General features: G+C 42.7%; 1 protein-coding gene across 1 annotated transcript in view; it reads right to left on the bottom strand.

Annotated features, from left to right (window-relative positions):
- Positions 1–20,105, bottom strand: part of PLXND1 (plexin D1) — a 170,947-nt gene that overhangs the window by 87,883 nt on the left and 62,959 nt on the right. Inside the window, exons 4-8 of the mRNA XM_081852248.1 lie at positions 18,587–18,687; positions 16,337–16,466; positions 12,296–12,470; positions 10,090–10,198; positions 8,212–8,314 (exon numbers count right to left, since the gene is read on the bottom strand). Of these exons, the coding sequence (XP_081708374.1) occupies positions 8,212–8,314; positions 10,090–10,198; positions 12,296–12,470; positions 16,337–16,466; positions 18,587–18,687 (618 nt within the window). The remainder of the gene's footprint in view (positions 1–8,211; positions 8,315–10,089; positions 10,199–12,295; positions 12,471–16,336; positions 16,467–18,586; positions 18,688–20,105) is intronic.

Raw genomic sequence — 20,105 nt, 5'->3', positions numbered from 1 at the left:
GTGACATGTGCGTTGTTTGATTAAGCAAGGGCTGAATATGAAGCAAATACAGTGGTACTTCAGTTTTCGAATGTCTCGGAATCTGAACACTGAAAACCCGGAAGTAATTGCTTCTGTTTTCGAATGAGCCTCAGAGGTCAAACAGCTTCCACTGTGGTTTTTTCTTTTTTCTCCATTGACTTTGCTGACTGCCCTTTGTGCCTTGGTTGTCGAATGTTTCGGAAGTCAAACGGTATTCCGGAACGGATTACATTCAACAACTGAGGTACCACTGTATGTTATCTATTATTCCACAGCACCCAGCTCTATTGGATGACTTTTATCACAGTTCGAACAAAGGCTCAAACATGCATGAAGCCATACGTACAAAGTTGGAAAATATAAAAAACCCCTCTCTCCATCTTCTCAAAAGTGCATCACATAAAACTGATGGATGGACAAAGGATCTGATTACAATGAGCCCAACTTTCACGATTTGGTTCATCTAAAAGGTTTACACACACACACACCCTGAAAAGTCAGGCTAAATTCTTATCTCACTAGTCTACCAAATATGCATAAATAGATTACATGAACTGAGAAAACATCATGTCCCACAGTGCACAAAGGTTGATTGTCTTGTCATTGACTGACTTCTAATTTACACCTGAGTGAGACAACTTAAGACCTGGGCCTTGTAACACTTAAAAAGATAAACAGCAGAACACTTCTCTATCTCATATGCTGCAAGCACTGGGAACTCCTTGCACTTAAGACTGGCTCTCCCCTGGTTCCTGCTAAGCCCATCTTCAAGGCTTCTCAATTATCTTAAAGTGCTTGTTTGATGGGGAAAAGCATGTTTCATGGTTTATCGGGACACTGATCTTAACCATGCACCTTCCCTGGGCTGCCTCAGCACGAAGATTAAATAAGAGCGATATGCAAGCAGAGAAGTAAATCAACAAAGAGGGAGTGGATTGATTCTGGTCCCTGAGTCTCCTTAATGTGAGCAAGAAAAAGAAAAAAAAAGAGGGCAAGCAAACTCAGCAGGGAAATGAACATAGCTTTGTGTGTCCCTGCACAGCAAAGAAGCTAGCTCAGATTGCTAGAAAAACAAACAATAGCGAACAGATTAACTCACTACCTCACAGTGCCTTCTCCTGCCTTGTGCAAGCGACTACTTTCATTTGCCTCGGGGAGAAGAGCCTGTATCCATGTTTCTCCCCAGTCTGTCCACTTTGCTAATTGTAATTTCCGCCAGCCCTGCTCCACCACCCTCTTGTTGGACAGACCCTGAAAGGTTACCAAAACAAGACCCCCTCCCCCATTTCAGCAGAGGGCAAAAGTTTCGGCGAAACAGATCCCTCCCTTTCAGCTCATGACTTGCCTGCACGCAGCGATCACTGCAAATGCTTATTAAGGGTTAAACTACTAAATCCTGGTTATCAACTAGTACCTTATTTTCAATGCTCCTGTCTTTAGTTTCCAATCCAAGGAAACCAAATGAATACTGCAGCCCACGCATCCTGATGTTTAATCACCCCAGCAAACACATTCTAGATGGATGAACCTGGTACATTCAGTTGCACAGCAGGGACAGCTCGCCTGAGTGTACCTGAGACAGAAAGGGCCTTTTCATATTTGGTGTTTAATCCCTTAGTCTGTTATTACTAAGCATAGAAACAGCGCTTTTCATCTTTTGCTATGAAGCAGCTCTCTAAAATGGCACTAATTCTTTCAGCTGGATAAGGGGGAAATGTTTTTTCTCCATTTTGCACTGGGCACATTGAAACAGGGGGGAAAACCAGTGGTGCATTCAAACAAGTTAGCATCTCAGAGACAGGGAAGAAACTCCGTTTGCCAAATACAGTACATGCTTTGTATTTCCAGCATAGCTCTCTGGGCCTATAGTTTAGCAAAAAGTATTGCATAATTTAAACAATGCACAATATCTAACTGTATCTGTGCATTCATATCTGTTATTCAAACAAATCAGAGGAGTTCCCACATTGCATTTTACCAAAACAGAAGTTGATAAGTGTCAGTTTATAATGTGAGAACAGTTAGGCAGGGTGTCTGCTTCGGGGCTGCTGAGACATGAATTTGGTGAAAGCAGCCTGGGATTTTGGTGTCTTAGCAGTGAAGCAGTCATATGGTTTCTTATATCTATTACTAGGCCTCATGTCTTAATATCAGAGAGGCACCAAAAATAACACGGAAGATGGCACACAGGTGTCTGTGAATACAAATACGTGTTTTTATTTGAATGCAGAATGGTTTTTTTTATGTTTGTGGGACTGAGGCAATTATGCTTTCAGATGGTAAGGGTTTGCTGGCACACTTGTCTATTAAAATTCAGTTCATGCCCTTGAAACTTCATTTGAAATCTTGCTTTATTTCCTCCATCCCCACCCACACCCACCCCTCAGGATGTAACATCTGCTAACTAAAACCATTCTGTGAATTTCAGATTAATGCAAATCTTTGGGGCTCTCACCCACTTCTCTTAGTCCATCTCATGGCAGCAAAATTTTCTACCTATTCCAGAAGGAGATTTAAAAGGTATATAAAAAGTAAGCGCAGGGGTTTCTAGATTAGTCTTGCCAAGCCTTTTTGAAGATGATCCCTTCTGCGTGCCCTAGATTCATCTGCTTAGTTTAATCCTCAACAGTTTAGAAGGCTCATTTTGCTGACAGTGCAAGAATCTTAGGGTCTTGAAAAGGTGAAGCGGTGGTCAAAGGGCCACCGAAAATACCGTACTTTCCCAAAAGGACTTGGCGTGGATTTCTAAGGCAGGCCTAACATATGCCTTGTGAGGGATGCTTTCATGGAAAAGACAGTTTGTGGAACTGAAAAGCTGAGTTTTCTTCCTCTGTGTATTCAGATTCCCAAGGAACCACACAGATAGCAATGCAAGTGTATAGGCAGTTGTTCCCTCCATGATATATTTTCTTCTGTTCCAAAGAAAAGCAGACAAATTCACAGAGCCCTTTCTACCCTATTGGAATTTCTTTTTCATGTAATGGAAGTTTGTGGTAGTCAGCATGAAGCAGAGGGCTTGGCTACAAATGTTGCTCCACAGAGAAGACTTGGCAGCTGGACATTAACAGAAGGAACCAGAATCCAGTGGGTACTAGGGTCAGCAGTGGCGACGGAGGTGCTGAGACCAATCTAGCAGCCTCTGAGGAAGCCCAAAATTGAAACCTCAGAAGAGGTGGATTGTAAGGACAGCTTCTAAATTGTTCAGAGTTATGATCAAACTAGTAACAGTTGGTTGTCACCTTAGATCAGGCATAGGCGAACTTGGCCCTCCAGATGTTTTGGGACTACAACTCCCATGATCCCTAGCTAGCAGGACCAGTGGTCAGGGATGATGGGAATTGTAGTCCCAAAACATCTGGAGTTTGCCTGTGCCTGCCTTAGATACTACCTATAGACCAACCTACTCAGGTGCCTACTTTTACTATTCATTCTGCTTCAGAAAAGGCCTACAGGCATAATTTTGCAAATGTGTAGATTTTAACAACCATCAGTTCAATGTTATGTTGCTGTGGTAAAAATGACATTTACTGAGGAAAACATAACTGAACAAGCAAAACCAAGGCCAATTTTTTAACGAAGCCATGCATGAAAATCCCTGTATCTAATAAATTTACACCACACCGATAAGATCTGATTTGTCTAATGTATTCTTTCTGAATATTTTGCACTTATATATAATTGAGGGAGAGTAAAAACTGGAAAGTGAAAATAGAAAGTATGACAAGAAGGCCAAGGCACTTTCTGAATAAAACAATCAAGGAGAGACTCAACATGTTAGAAAATTTTCAAAGCTACAAAGAAGTAGAATGGAATTTAAAATGTAAATGATCAGTAAACTGACTGTTAAAAGGCCAATTTGTTTAAATTAACCTCAGGAACATTATGCCAAATTTCACTATAATGACGAGATGGATTTGGATAACAGTGATTTCCTGTTCAAACTGGTGATTTTACTAATGTTAGCTTCTTTTATTAATATCCCACAATAGACTAGTAAAAGGTTAAAAAAAACCCCTGCAAGGTATTACTAGATTTATTTTATTGCTAAAATCCAGGCATTGCGACTCATGTGGAAATAATGATACTGTTCCAGTTTTAAATGGTAATAAAGATCCAATGGATAAAGCCTGATTGGACAGTCAGGAAATGTGAATACAGTGGTGCCTCGCAAGACGAAATAAATTCGTTCCGCAGGTTTTTTCTTCTTGCAAGTTTTTCGTCTTGCGAAGCACGGTTTCCCATAGGAATGCATTGAAAATCAATCAATGCGTTCCTATGGAGACTGTCCGGGGACAGAGGGGAAGGCGCGCGCCTTCCCCTCTGTCCCCGGACCTGTTTAAATCAAGGGGCGGCGGGGAGAAGATTGCTTCTCCCCGTTGCCTGCCCCGCAATCTGCGGGGACAGAGGGGAAGGCGCGCGCCTTCCCCGCTGTCCCCGGACCTCTTTTGAAGCAAGGGGCGGCGGGGAGAAGATTGCATCCCCTCTGTCCCCGGAGATTGCGGGGCAGGCAACGGGGAGAAGCAATCTTCTCCCCGCCGCCCCTTGCTTTTACCAGGTCCGGGGACAGAGGGGAAGGCGCGCGCCTTCCCCGCTGTCCCCGGACCTCTTTTGAAGCAAGGGGCGGCGGGGAGAAGATTGCTTCCCCTCTGTCCCCGGAGATTGCGGGGCTGGCAACGGGGAGAAGCGATCTTCTCCCCGCCGCCCCTTGCTTCAAAAGAGGTCCGGGGACAGCGGGGAAGACGCGCTGCGCTTCCCCGCTATCCCCGGAGCTTGCGGGGCAAGCTTCGTTTTGCGAAGCAAGCCCATAGGGAGATGCGTCTTGCGAAGCGGCTAAGAAAACGAAAAACTCCTTCGTCTAGCGAGTTTTTCGTCTTCCAAGGCGTTCGTCTTGCGGGGCACCACTGTACTTTTGTTAAACACATATAACTATCTGTATTGTTGTTGTTGTTGTTGTTGTTGTTGTTGTTGTTGTTGTTGTTGTTATCTTCATCATCATCATCATCAAAAGCTGTCCATACTTCCAAATATCCTGCACCTGGATAAACTTCTTAAACAGAAATGCTCTACTCTCCATGCATCCAAGTAGGAAAGAGGTGGTTTTTTTATCAATGAACACTACAGCACAAGTTTTAACAAAAGGAATTGCAGTGCTCATTTCACACACATGGAATGTGAGACGCAGAGGGATGAGGAACCTTACATTTGGTCAAAGAACAATGTCAGTGATAGATGGGGAAAGCATGAACACAAACCCATCATGATTAGGAATGACTTTTGAAAGTCATCTGGCCTTCCACTGGATCAGGCTCACAGAACTACTACCTGGGACACTCAACAGCTAAATAAATGGGCCGCAGAAGATTTATGGAATCCAAGCCACTCTCCATTTATTTTACTGAACACACATGTAGAAATGTCAAGTACTAGAGGTTTGAATACCAAATAGTGAGCAGGTTCTGCAACGTATTATCATTTGGGGGATAACTGGAAATCAGTGTCAAAAGACCTTGTCCAGGCTTCCTCAAACTCAGGCCTCCAAATGTTTTTGGCCTACAACTCCCATGATCCCTAGCTAGCAGGACCAGTGGTCAGGGGTGATAATAATAATAATAATAATAATAATAATAATAATAATAATAATAATTTATTATTTGTACCCCGCCCATCTGGCTGGGTTTCCCCAGCCACTCTGGGTGGCTTCCATAGAAACCAAAAATACAGCAAAATATCACAGATTAAAAACTTCCTGAACAGGGCTGCCTTAAGATGTCTTCTGAATGTTAGGTAGTTATTTATTGCTTTGACATCTGATGGGAGGGCGTTCCACAGGGCGGGCGCCACTACCGAGAAGGCCCTCTGCCTGGTTCCCTGTAGCTTTGCTTCTCGCAATGAGGGAACCGCCAGAAGGCCCTCGGCGCTGGACCTCAAGTGTCCGGGCAGAACGATGGGGGTGGAGACGCTCCTTCAGGTATACTGGAGCGAGGCCGTTTAGGGCTTTAAAGGTCAACACCAGCACTTTGAATTGTGCTCGGAAACGTACTGGGAGCCAATGTAGGTCTTTTAAGACCGGTGTTATGTGGTCTCGGCAGCCGCCCCCAGTCACCAGTCTAGCTGCCGCATTCTGGATTAGTTGTAGTTTCCGAGTCACCTTCAAAGGTAGCCCCACGTAGAGTGCATTGCAGTAGTCCAAGCGGGAGATAACTAGAGCATGCACCACTCTGGCGAGACAGTCCGCGGGCAGGTAGGGACTCAGCCTGCGTACCAGGTGGAGTTGGTAGACAGCTGCCCTGGATACAGAATTGACCTGCGCCTCCATGGACAGCTGTGAGTCCAAAATGACTCCCAAGCTGCGCACCTGGTCCTTCAGGGGCACAGTTACCCTATTCAGGACCAGGGAGTCCTCCACACCAGCCCGCCCCCTGTCCCCCAGAAACAGTACTTCTGTCTTGTCAGGATTCAACTTCAATCCATTAGCCGCCATCCATCCTCCAACCGCCTCCAGGCACTCACACAGGACCTTCACCGCCTTCACTGGTTCTGATTTGAAAGAGAGGTAGAGCTGGGTATCATCTGCATATTGATGGACACCCAGTCCAAACCCCCTGATGATCTCTCCCAGCAGCTTCATATAGATGTTAAAAAGCATGGGGGAGAGGACGGAACCCTGAGGCACCCCACAAATGAGGGCCCTGGGGTCTGAACACTCATCCCCCACCACCACTTTCTGAACACGGCCCAGGAGGAAGGAGCGAAACCACTGTATAACAGTGCCCCCAGTTCCCAGCCCCTCTAGACGGTCCAGAAGGATGTTATGGTTGATTGTATCAAAGGCCGCTGAGAGATCCAGCAGAGCCAGGAAACAACTCTCACCTTTGTCCCTAGCTCGCTGGAGATCACCAACCAGCGCGACCAAGGCAGTTTCAGTCCCATGGTGGGGCCTGAATCCCGATTGGAAGGGATCCAAATGGTCCGCATCCTCCAGGTGTGCCTGGAGTTGTTCAGCAACCACGCGCTCAATCACCTTGCCCAAGAATGGAAGATTTGAGACTGGGCGATAGTTGGCCATACTGGCCGGGTCTAAAGATGGTTTTTTAAGAAGCGATTTAATGACCGCCTCTTTCAGCGGATCTGGGAATGTTCCCTCGCAGAGGGAAGCATTCACCACCCCGCAGAGCCCATCGCCCAGCCCTTCCCGGCTTGCTTTTATTAGCCAGGATGGGCAAGGATCAAGGAGACAGGTGGTTGGTTTCACGCGTCCAAGCAGCCTGTCCACATCCTAGGGGGTAACGGATTGAAATTGATTCCATGCAACTTGACCAGATAGCTCTAGCACTCTCCCGCCCCAGCCCTGCTCCCACGGTGGTGTCTAGCTCCTTTCGAATATGAGTGATTTTATCTGCAAAAAACTTTGCAAAATCGTTGCAGGAGATCTTGGGGTCTTTACAAGGCCCCGGTGGTAAAGGTGGTTCCGTTAAATTGTGAACCACCTCAAAGAGTCTCCTGCTACTATTTTCTGCAGATGCAATAGAGGCGGTGAAGAAAGTCTTCTTTGCCATCGCTATCGCCACTTGGTAGGCTCGACGTTGAGCTCTAACCTGTGTCCGGTCAGATTCAGAGTGAGTTTTCCGCCACCGACGCTCTAGCCGTCTCAGCGATTGTTTCATCACCCTCAGCTCCAAAGAAAACCACGGGGCTGTCCGGGCTCCATGCAATCGGAGAGGGCGCTTCGGAGCCAGACAGTCGATAGCCCTAGTTAACTCCGCATTCCAGCGGGCCACCATGGAATCAGCTGAAAGGCCATCCACATGGGATAAAGCATCCCCTACCACTCTCTGGAAACCATATGGATCCATTAAGTGGCGGGGGCGGACCATCCGAATTGGTCCCACCTCCCTGCAGAGGGGAAGGGTCGCGGAGAAGTCCAGTTGCACCAGGAAGTGATGGGAATTGTAGTCTCAAAACATCTGGAGGGCCGAGTTTGAGGAAGCCTAACCTTGTCCTTCAAAACGACACCACCACCACAATACACAATGTTGATGCACAACTTCTATACACACCATACTCAACTATTGCCATTTCTGTAAGGTTTGTAAAAACAAGGTCCTCAAAATTCTACCAAACAAGGAGAAAAAGAACCCTAGTGTCATTAAAACAAAGAAGTATGATGAACTATCAGTGTTATGTGCTTACATTCATCTGTATTGAGTCCTCACATTCAGTTGAATTGGAGACACAGGCGTATTTTCTAGTGCACCAGTAACACTTCCATTTAGCCGAGAGGCAGGTGATACATCTGAAATGCATAAAAAAGTATGTACACTTACTAATCCACACCAGGGCGGTTTATAGACTCCTATCCGGAGCTAAATTTCTGTTGCAAATCTGCAGACTCTTCATTATGGCCTCATAGCAAGTCCTTCCGCTGAAGGTTTTTAAAAGTCTAACACTCCATTTTTTTTCCTGGTGAGAAGGCCCAGAAACTGCCCTTCTGCCATTCCACTTAATCCACGGACCAGAGAGCTAATATAACATCTGGTTTTGAGCTACTTCCCTTATTGTTTTTCAGAAATAGCTTTCTTCAGTAAATACAACTTCCACCATTGCATAGAGGCAACTTTGCCATTAAAAAGCAGCAACCCAAACTTGCTCTTAGTAAAGACTCAACACCACCATCGTTGCTCCCTCTCAGGACTATTTTACTGTTAGATAAAGAAATCTTTAGTCCAGTGTTAACATTGCGACAATGCTGTCTGACCTGCCAACATGAGTTGTAAAATTTTATCCTGTGCTGTGTAGTTCATGCATGATATTAGCTAGTGATAGTGACTTTGGGGAATATTTTGCAGAGTGGTAGGTAAGAATCTAAACCTTTAGTTTCGAAAAGATCAGTTTGATTGGCTGCAAAGTATACACTAACATCCAATCATAATGTAGGTCTTAATCAGCATTTCTCAAATCGAGCCAACAAGACCATATGTGAGCATGAATAACATTCTTGCATCAACAAAACATTTCTTAGCATGGGTATGCTGAAAGCATGTTACTGACATGCTTTCAATGCTGACCCAAGCAATCAGATTATTCTAGAAGGAGAGTGAATCTGTTCCTCTAAGTCATTAACTCTATACTGCCTTCAAAACCCATATCCTTTTAACTTTGCACATCCACAACTGCCTCTTCACATCCCTTAATTACTCTTTCCTTTGAGGCTTCCTGCAGAATATATCCCCCTTCCTATAAACAAAACAAAAGGGATGGTTAAACTTGGGGAACCAACTGTGTCCAACTCCAGGGCTGATAATCCATTCAACAGAACAGTTGATCGGCTCTTGAAATTGTACTGAAGTAATGCCATTTCATATACTGCTGTAACTATCCCTAAAAGTTGTCTCCAAAGGTTGATTGGTTAAAGAGCATGATCTGCAAGCACATGGAAGAGAACTTCCTAGGGATAGTGGAAGAAAAACCAGGCCTGACAAGCTAACACCTAGTTATTTCCACAGCTCCATGAGCTGCATAGCCTTCATGCTCACTATGTTTACTGAATCCTGGGAAATTGTATTTTGTTTTACAATAGATTGATCAGTCTATTAATATGTAGAATTTATCTCCTGAAAATCAAGCAGACTTCTGAGGGTTAACACTAAAGCTTTCAGATAAAATGAAATAAAATATTAAGCACGTTTAAGAAACTTGAAAGGAAAAAATGCCAAAAGCCGTCAAAATTGTCCAGATGGTCTGAAATGCTCTAAGACCCTTTCTCTGTGAATCTTGGCAAGCTGCACAGACTTCCCTGCCAAATCCTGCCCCGGGTCTAAAATATCTGGTTGACAACTAAGTGGTTCCTGCTTAGTTAACCCTCTACAATAATTGCTCCTGGGTGATGAATGTACTTTTTTTTTTAGGACTACCTAATACACAATCTCTCCCCTACCGAAAACAAAACAAAACACGAAAAGGGTTTCCCAATGTCAGATTCTGATGCAAGTCATAGCCAAGCAACCTACTGTTTGTCAGCAAGCTGCCATCTCCCCTCCACTGTAATTTACAGACCATGAGATCACTTACGCTGTCTTTGGATAAATGTTTCCAGTTCTCTTGCAATCATAGATGGTGAAATTGGCCCACACAATATTTTTGCCGTTGACCTGTACAGCAGTTTGAACAATCACATGATCTGGGGGGAAAACAAGCCAAAATACCAGATCACAAGAGAGTTGCTTTTATATTTTTCTAAGCTTTCAAGACAAGATAAATGCCTTGGCGGGTTGTCTCAAAACTGTTTCTTTTCCCAGGGGACGCAAGTCCTCAGTTTGCCCTCCCCCCAAACTCAAAAGTTTCTCTTCACTTAAAATTACAGCTTTCAACTCCATTTCTCCAGATTAGGTCGTCACACAACAAGGGGATGGTGTGTAGCACTGATGTTAGCAGTGGAATTTGTGTTTCCTGGAGGAAACTGGGGTGGCATGTAACATATAGAACAAAGAAAGCTGCAGGGTTCTCCTTTTGGCATGTAACCCCCTTTTATTGCACATTCATGATGATTTGTGCTCATGATGCTATCAGGTAGGTCATATGTGATCTCACTTTCAATACTATTTATGCCTGCAAAGGTTCTGAGAAAGTCATACTGCTTCCTTTCTAGTCAATGCATTTTCAGTCACCTGCTGATAAAATCCCATAACCTCTCATACCCCAAATATTCTTGGGTGGGTTTTTTGTCCTGTGCTTGTTGCACTATAGTTCCTCCAGACCATAATTGGGGAAGCACTGCAGAACAACTAATAATGCAGGATAAATCCACCACTACTATTATTGTGTCAAGACCATCTTACAGAATAGACTTGCAATAAAACACCAGTCTGGAGGGGCCCCATGGGCAACTTTTTCTGGATGAAGGAAAATTTGGTACCAAACATTAATACACCTGTGAGAAAATAATGCATTAGTAAGAAAACATTTCATAAGTTCTGAAGCATTTTATCTTCCACACATGTCTACCCTAACAGGATGCCCAGGGAATCCTCCAATCTGAAGGTCACAGAGATTTATTTTACAGAAATAAGGTAATCATCTGACTTGGTTCATTGTGGCAAAGTTAATGTGCTGAACTCAAAAAGTTAGAATACAAAATTCTACACAATTACTTATTCAAAATCAGAGTACCAAAAACACCCACAAGATACAAAATACTATTTCTGTTAAGCACAGAGTTGCAAAGTATTACAAGTGATTAGAACTAGGCCACATTTAGACTGACAAACTATGCTTGGCAACTGCTGGCTAATGAGCAGAAAGCCACATGGCAAGCAGTTAATCAGCAGGTAAAGCTTTTCCCAATGGCTTTGCATGTCTGGAAATGCTTCTCCTGCAGAATTTCTGCTAATCACACAGCTGTTGAAGACACAGGCGCTGCTGCGCTGAGGGGGAAAGGCTGGCAGTTCCCCGCAGAACTTTACAGGTGTCTGGCATATGGAAAATTGCAGCATAATGCACAAGTGTGGCATTCATGAATTGTCAAGGTCCAGCAATCAATACCAGATGGAGGAAAGAGGTGGTTGCTAAGGCCAGAGGGAATCCATACCACCATTTGGATATGGCGATGACAAATGAAGTCACCATTAATTGAGACTTTTTTCTCCCATCAAGGCTGGTGTTGCAGATGCTCTAGCATGTGCCGAAATCACAGCTCAGTACTTCCTGGGTTGATTTATATTTGACAGGAGATGGTGAGCTGCAAATTCCAATATATTCAAGACATAAATGAACACGCCTAAGACTTAACACAATGCTTGTGGTGGGCTTATCACCATGAACTGGTTCTTATATGCACTTATACTATTTGCATGATTTTGGAACAAATATGCACATCCTTCTCTACCATGCATCTATAGTGATATTCAACCTGAGGACTCTGTGACAACCACCATGTATCCAAAGTCATACTGGATCTTCAAAAAGGAATTATCTGAACCTGCATGATATAGCAAAGTAGCAGATATTGTGTTTTCCCCTGGCAACATGTTGCTGCTGTTGTTGTTACAGAGTTCACAGGATTGTGGCCAAAACCTACCAAGGTTTGAGGACTTCAATAATTCCTTGATAATGCTCACACATAAATGAACACACACAAACACATTTCATGCAGTAACTCAGTTTTCCATATCAAATACATTTGAATGACTACGGAAATAGTGGAGTTTCCAAGTCAAAGTCACTACTGCTCTTTATTTATTTTTTTTAAAGCATGTTGTCTCTATTCTTTGTTACATACCTTGATTGTATGGGAAGGCTGGATATTTTTCTCTAGGAAGAAAATTGCAATAAACAAACTGGCTCCAAGAGTGGGCAGCAACTTTAGCTACAGTGGATATATTATTTCCATAATTGCAAGACATCTCCATTCCATTCAAACTTGGAATATTCCCATTTATTTGGATTATCATGCCCTAATACAGACAAAAAAAATTGAGTTATTGCTACACACACACACACACACACACACACACACACAAAAAAAAAAAAAGACACACAGAATTTTGAATTGCATTGACCATCTGGTTTAGGAAACAAATGGTTACAATTGATTTTTCATTTTGCATAATATTTGTCAGCTGGAAAATAATGTATGGAAAGCATGGCTAAACTAGTACAGCTTTCAGAAAGGTAATAAGCAGTCGATGAAGGAGACTTACTCTTGGCTAGTAATATTGTTTTCTCTTAGGTTTTTATTGCAATTTCTATTTGGACATTTTGAAAAAGGAAGTTAGTAGAAACATTTTGCTTGGGGACAAAAAAGTATATTTATTTAAATTTATTTTCCAATTAATTAGCATAAGCATTTTTCCTTTAAAAAAGCCCTGAAGTGTTTTGAAACAAAAATAATATACAATTTTATATACACACACACACTCTCTCTCTCACACACACAACATACATAGTTGCATCCTACTACATTTACCGAGACTAGACCCATTGGAAGTAACATAGCTATTAATCAGGTTCATTCATTTCAATTAATCTACTATGAGTAAGACCAATGCTGGATACAACCTATAGCCTCAATAAACAGCAAAAATATTGTGTGGACTCTCCCCAGCCAGTTGTAACAGTTGTGTAACGGCTTTGCTTATCAAGTGAAGTGGAATCACGTGTACCAAATCGACCCCTTTGCCCATGCTGTCAGTGCACACAGCAGAAACACTTCCCTGATGTCTGCATATTTGGATGGTGTTAGAAAAGGATGCTTCCCAGATACTGTTGTTCATGGATAGAACTTCTCTATGTAGGGTACTTTGGCTCAACCAGGGTCCTTTCCAATGCTGAGCTCTAACTGTGTATATCAGACAGTACTTGCGGAAAGCCCTTTCCTATACCACTCATCCTACGCAAGCTACAGGATGGAGGAATAACCAAGGTGCACATCAGTGAGGAAGAACTGATGCATGAGGTCTTGTAACCATCCTCACCCCTCTGTCTCGGTGTGTTGCATGAACCTCCCTTTTAGAACCAGTGAAAAGTGGAACTGAAAAACAGAACGCCACACTGTAGGAGACATAATTCCCAAGGGGGCGAAGCTCTAGTCTTGGGAGAGGGGATGGAATGCAGCAAAGCAATCTGTTCTGGTGTGGTGCTATAGCATTCCAGTGGTGGCTAACCAAGTGCAACTGAAAATGAGTGTGATCAATAAATCTGTTCTACTAGTACACAATCTGGCGGCATAATGTAATTCACCCCACCTGATCAGTGCAACAGAACTGAAGAGGTTTCTGTTTCACTAACAGAAATCTACGAAAAGCTATTTCACAAATTCAAAGCTGAAAGATTAAGCTAAATGTATTAATTAACATAGTTTCCATTGTGTGCTTTTTACTGAAGAGCCAGGAAGCAGTAGCTTACAAGTCCTAAAAAATAAACTTTAAGTGAATGTTTGTTGGTTTATTTTAACATTATTAATGCAGTTGTGTAAAGGGTTCGAGGTTTCTAGGGGAAATGGTTTAATTATTTACTGGCTCTTATAGTAAGATAATCCTGATCTCCAGAGAGGAATGACAGAAGTTGAACAAAGATCTTCTGCAGTTTACTGGCAACCAGCAAAGGTCTTTGGATTTGTCATTCAAACCATACTCCCCTCAAACTCTAGGGAAGTGCAAATGATGCTGTTCTTAAACATAAGTAAGTTCAAGTCTGCTTAGCATTCAGTGCTAAAGGCATCTACACTCTTCGTCCAGTGAAATGTACCACAGTACTAGCCTTAACAGTACAATCCTGAACGTAACTACTCAGAAGAAATCCCCACTGAGTTCAGCAGAATGCACATCCAGAGTTATTTGCACATTAGCTAAAAGTGGCCCATTATCACAATTATATTATGTTATGAATAATTATATTACCACATAGAACCAATCATCATTTAGGCATAGTTTCTTCAGCAGAAAAGAAATCTTGGGAAATGATTTGACGAAAGGCTTCAAAAAAGTGAAAAACCATTTTAACTCTGAAATATCAAACTGATGTTTGTGTGCAAATAGGTATGCTGAATATTTAAACTTCAATTTTTCATCAGTTCAACTGGTTCAGCCTTTTGTGTTCTGGTAGTACTCTCCTTAGACCTGGCCTGAGTGGTATGTTAAGCCAGTTCCTCCTTGCACAGGGAAGACACTGACAACGCGATGTGACTTCCTCTGCGTGGACAGATATCCCCAAAGACTACTTGATTCCATAGGTGCAATATTTTGAACGAAATCGCTGCTTAACAGAGTCAAAAAATCCAAAATTACCAGTGCTGTCTCAACTTTCAGAGGTGGTAACATGGCAAACATTCCTTCTAATAGTGATTTAAGTCTTCAAATGTGGTCCATTCTGTAGCCAAAATTGTACTGTCCATGCAAAAGGGTGACACAATAGCAGACCTGCGGTAACCCCAAGGTTTGCAGTTGCTCAAAAACTCTTTAAAAAGAAAAAAGAAGAAAACTCCCCCAACAGCCCCATGAGAACTCAGTGGCTTGAAGCACTGAGAGACGGAGAAGAAAACCCCATAACAACGGGGGTGGGATGTGTGAGGGTGGAGGGGGCAGATGGAACAGAGTCTGATCCTGTCAATCCCTACTAAGAATCTGATTAGTTCTAACTCAGAGTAGACCAGCTTAGGTCAATTGATTTCCATGGGGGTGTGCTCTGAGTTTCACTTAGTCAGATACAACCCCTAAAGGATAGAATCATCACATTGTCTAGAAAGGTCACTTCCTGGTTCATATTGAGAAGCCTTTTTTCAAAATGTCCCCAAGGATGTACCGTATTGGCCCAAATATAAGCTGCACCTGAATAAAAGCTGCACCTTTAAAATTCAAGGGGAAAAAAGAAAAAAATACAATACCTGAATATAAGCCGCTCCCTTAAAATTCCACAGGCATTCACACCCATTCCGTTTTACCGTATGTGTGTTTCAGCAGCGATATTGTAAAAGCCAATTTTTGTAAGGTCATGAATTTAAAATGCACTTTACTTTTCATGGTCGGAATTTGGAAAAAAAGGCTTATGTTTGGGCCAATGCGGTAGCAAAGAGAAACCATGGAAACTCATGGATAAAACAAATAATTTCATGTAGGTTGGATACTGTGGGAGGATGGGTGCCTCACACACACACACACACAAAAAAAAAACCACAAAAAAATTTCCCAAAATGAAGAAAAAACATAGGAGGAAAGAATCAGAGGACTCAGTATGTTCAACGTGCATGGAACACTGACAGACTGTTGGTGGCAGGGGCGGAAAGTGACAAAAATGAGGAAGGGTACAGAATGAAAGAACAAGCTGCGGTAATTTTGCTGGAGAGCACCACTGGTGACATCTATTTAAAATGCACACAGTTGAAGATGCCCCTGGCTGCACCTGAAGTCTGATAACAACAAAGCCAAGTGATGTATGCCTACCAGCATACATAAAAGTCAGATTGCAAAGTTCTGTTCTTCTAATAATAGCAAACTCAGTTGCTGGTGTGATTATGGTTCCTGCAGGCTTGTGGAAACCCCATGGTTTACAGGTGCAGATAAAAGTATTTATGGAAAATACCTGAGGGAGGAAAAAAGGGGTGAAATAGTTTCATGAGGGTGGAGCATACTCAGTCACCACGGAAAATTGGGGCAGAGAGGGAAAGGAGTGGTGTTTCCTGGAGGTGACCATGGCTGTTTGGAACCCTGAGCATCACACCAAACCATTCTTTTTTTTTTTGCAGGTTCCACTTAGAATGGTTTAGAATAAATCCCGCTGCTTATGACACAATATCAACAAATAGTGCAATTCTCATTTGACATACTTTGTTCTCCTTCTCAATGTTTATTTCTGAGGGCAGTATGGTCATTGACGGACACTGCTGCACTCCTTCGCTGGCACTTATCCAGAAATTGGGTTCAGAAGAATTAGCGCACTCATGTTGCAGGGAACACCTAAAACAATTAAAAAACAGTCATGACCCTAGACCCTCAAAATTATTAATAATGTTGCCAGGAGAACTGCAACCCTCCTCATATTTTTCACTGCGCTAGCATCCATTTTATATAATCAACATGATCTCCATGATATAAACATTTTAGCTTCAACACCCAAGTGTACAAGAGACATAATTGAAGATACTTTACACATTATGCTTTCCTTGTGTTTTCCCACATACCCTTTTTCTGTATCTGATGCTGAAAAATCGACTCACAAACCCATGGAAACCAGAAATTAAGCTTTTGAACTATGTTGGCTTAGCAGACTCAGAGGAGACAGTGTATCAGCTAGCCATGAACGTTACTTTCTCCCCCTCCCCTTCATGTTCTATTTCTGTTTTATCAGATTTCCCCTTAAAATAAATATATTGTTCCAGCAAACTAAATTGATTGTTCTGCCTTGGTTATCTTTACTATGTTCTGGCTTGTTTCCTATAAATACTTCTGTTTAGTCTTTTGCCCCTATGATTGAGTTAGGAAAGGCTTGAGAGAGCGGCAGGATTCTTATTACTCTTATTACAAGCATTACTCCTGAAGGGGAAGTGCCATAGCTCAGTGGTAGAGCATCTAGGCTTGGCATGCAGATGTCCAAAGTTCGATCCCCAAGTGGGAGAGACTCTTGCCTGAAACCCTGGAGAGCTGGTGCCAAACAGGGTTGACAATACTGAACCAGATGGGCCAATCGTCTCACTCAGTAGATGGCAACTTCTTACGTTCCTATCACGTGGCAAACTAGCAACCTATGTGAAGTTGGGTGAGTTTGGCCAGTTTTTGAACCATTCAAAACCGCACATAATATGTGGGCAGTAAAAATAAAGAGCTGTTGCTAATCTCCAATTGACATTCTTCAAGTAGTCATCCGTGAATTTGCATGATTAGGTTCTCCACCTACAGAACCTTCTAGAGATCTTCCTTTCAGTGCTGGAGGGAAATTCTTTCCACACATGCTCTGATGGGCAAGGCAGGCACTCTCCCTCCCATGTCCTTCTGCACAGCCTTAGGAAAAAACTTTGATCTAATGTTTGGCAAGTAGGGCAGAGCTATCTAGCTTATTCTTGTTCATCAGACTATTTTACAGCTTAGAGAATTGCAGGGTTTTATGAGGATATGTTGTTCTGGGACATGGTGATTGCCCGTAATATATAGCCTATGGCTGACCTTGCTCCCTCTGCTAAACCATTAACTTGGGACCATTAGTTCAGTTCTCAGGGCGGGGGGTGCTGATTTCATGTTTTCAAGACCTATAGCTTACAAACTTACTTAATTTTTTTATTATTATTATCAAGACTACGGATTGCACATGACCTGATTGTAGGTACTGTGCTCAGAATAAGACCAACAATATTCAGTTGTAAAATACTCTTATCATTTTCCCAAGGGGTGGTGTAATCCTGTTAGCTTCACTCTTGAATCCCATGGTTACAGCGGACATTGTATTTGACAAAGGAAAAAAGAAAGAACACTCGGCCATTTAGTCCTATGTTGTCCCTTCAAAATATTACCTAGCAACATGTTTTAAAATAATCTTAATTTTCAGGTATATGTGTTATCAAAGAAATGTTCCTAGGATTTTGGTCCCCTGCTTAATGGAAGCCACTTGAAAAGGACCTTGAAAGGTCTCTTCATAGATCTTCTATTTTATGGTACGATAATAGAAATACAGATGACAAAGCACTTCTATACTGATTTTAATTAGAGATGCTTTTTATTCTTGTCAAACTCAGCATCTCATAATGTTTATTTTGTAAAGTATTATTATTTTCCCATAAACAATTATGTGTTTGAATTATGAATTATGAAATTACACTTGTGAAAAGTGTACCTTGTTTACAAAATATTTTTTAAATGGCTTTTGAATGCTTAGGTTTCAGCCACGGCAATGATTTCTTCAAAATGAGCTATTAAAATTAGAAATGACTTTTGAAGACTGCTATCAAACAACCCTAATCTTGTCAAAAGAGCAGAAGCAGAGTAATGAAATAAAAAAGACTAGTGATTTCCCTCAACAACACACAATTATTTTCTGCACAGAACAGCCTATTACTAAGAGGCATGTAGTGTACAAAAATACCCACCTGGTCTCCAAGGTGCACCATCCACAGTAAGCATCGGCTGCAGCCAAGCACTCTGTACATGTGGTATATTGATCACAGGCAGCTACTTTCACACGGGCTATCTGCATAATAACAGAAGTCCAAAAGAATAATATTTTTTATTTAAAAAAGCTTTCAGAGAGGCATTAGTTTGTTAATAGGAAAGAAGGAAACCACAGTTTATTAACATTATTGTTTTATGTCATAAGTTATTGTCACTACAGAGGTCTTTAACTATTAGCATAGATCACGATAGAACACTCTGCTGCAAGAGACCTTTAAGAAGAAAGTGTTAGCAACCCTAGCAGTTTTTAAAGACAGGCCCCAGAACAAGCGAAAGGTAAAGGTAAAAGGACCTCTGACCATTAGGTCCAGTCGTGGCTGACTCTGGGGTTGCGGCGCTCATCTCACTTTATTGGCCGAGAGAGCCGGAGTACAGCTTCTGGGTCATGTGGCCAGCATGAGAAAGCCACTTCTGGCGAACCAGAGCAGCGCACAGAAACGCCATTTACCTTCCCGCTGGAGCGGTACCTATTTATCCACTTGCACTTTGACGTTCTTTCGAACTGCTAGGTTGGCAGGAGCTGGGACAGAGCAACGGGAGCTCATCCTGTTGCAGGGATTCGAACCGCCGACCTTCTGATCGGCAAGTCGCAGGCTCTGTGGTTTAACCCACAGCGCCACCCGCGTCCCAGTCCAGAACAAGCTAATGAGCTATAAATTCCTCACTTTGGTTCAAATCTGATCTCCTAGGAGAAAGCCTTCTCTCCTGTGTGCTATTCCGAGTTGGGAATGCTCTCTTACACCTACAACCAGATTTATACAAGGTTGCATAAATAAATAAATGAGTGATTGGTTATTACCAGGGCCATCTGTAGCGAGTATAGGGTGATTCAGCAGACAAGTGCATTCTTCTTTTTTGTGTTTTGCGCCGTCGGCTTTTATGCCTCACCGAGGGCAGGCGTGCAGCCAATGCGCTATCAGCCTGTGAGGCACACCCACAAGGGAGGCCACTGATTGGCCCATTTGAGATGGTGCAGCAGGCAGGAACTTCAGCTGGATGTCCAGGCGGCAGGGGGAATTTCCCTAATGGCCGCCCGGCCATGTGCGCTCTGTTCTCATTGCCTGGGGATGGCGGCCGAGTGCAAGAGCCGCAACAGGCACCCACCCAGGAAGGAGTAAGCATCCAGTCTCCTCTTTTGTGTTTCACTACAATCTCCCCTCCACCTGCTGCTGCCACCTCACCCCTTTGAAAATTCTGAGATTTAAACTTTATGCATCACATAAAGCAATCCCACACACAGGTGGATTTATAACCGAAATCTTTACTTTAAGATCAAGTAATGGAAGTGCTTACTCTCATCAATTGAAACGTCCACCTGTTATTCATGTCTCATAACATTTTAACTTTGTTTTAAGAAATATAGAACATCACTATGGTAAAGGTAAAGGGACCCCTGATCATTAGGTCCAATCGTGGCCGACTCTGGGGTTGCAGTGC

This window comes from Podarcis erhardii (genome assembly GCF_964252035.2).
Source record: "Podarcis erhardii genome assembly, chromosome: 2".
Taxonomy (NCBI): Eukaryota; Metazoa; Chordata; class Lepidosauria; order Squamata; family Lacertidae; genus Podarcis; species Podarcis erhardii.
The sequence above is the reverse complement of the archived record's forward strand: the minus strand, read 5'-3'. Positions and strand labels throughout refer to the sequence as shown.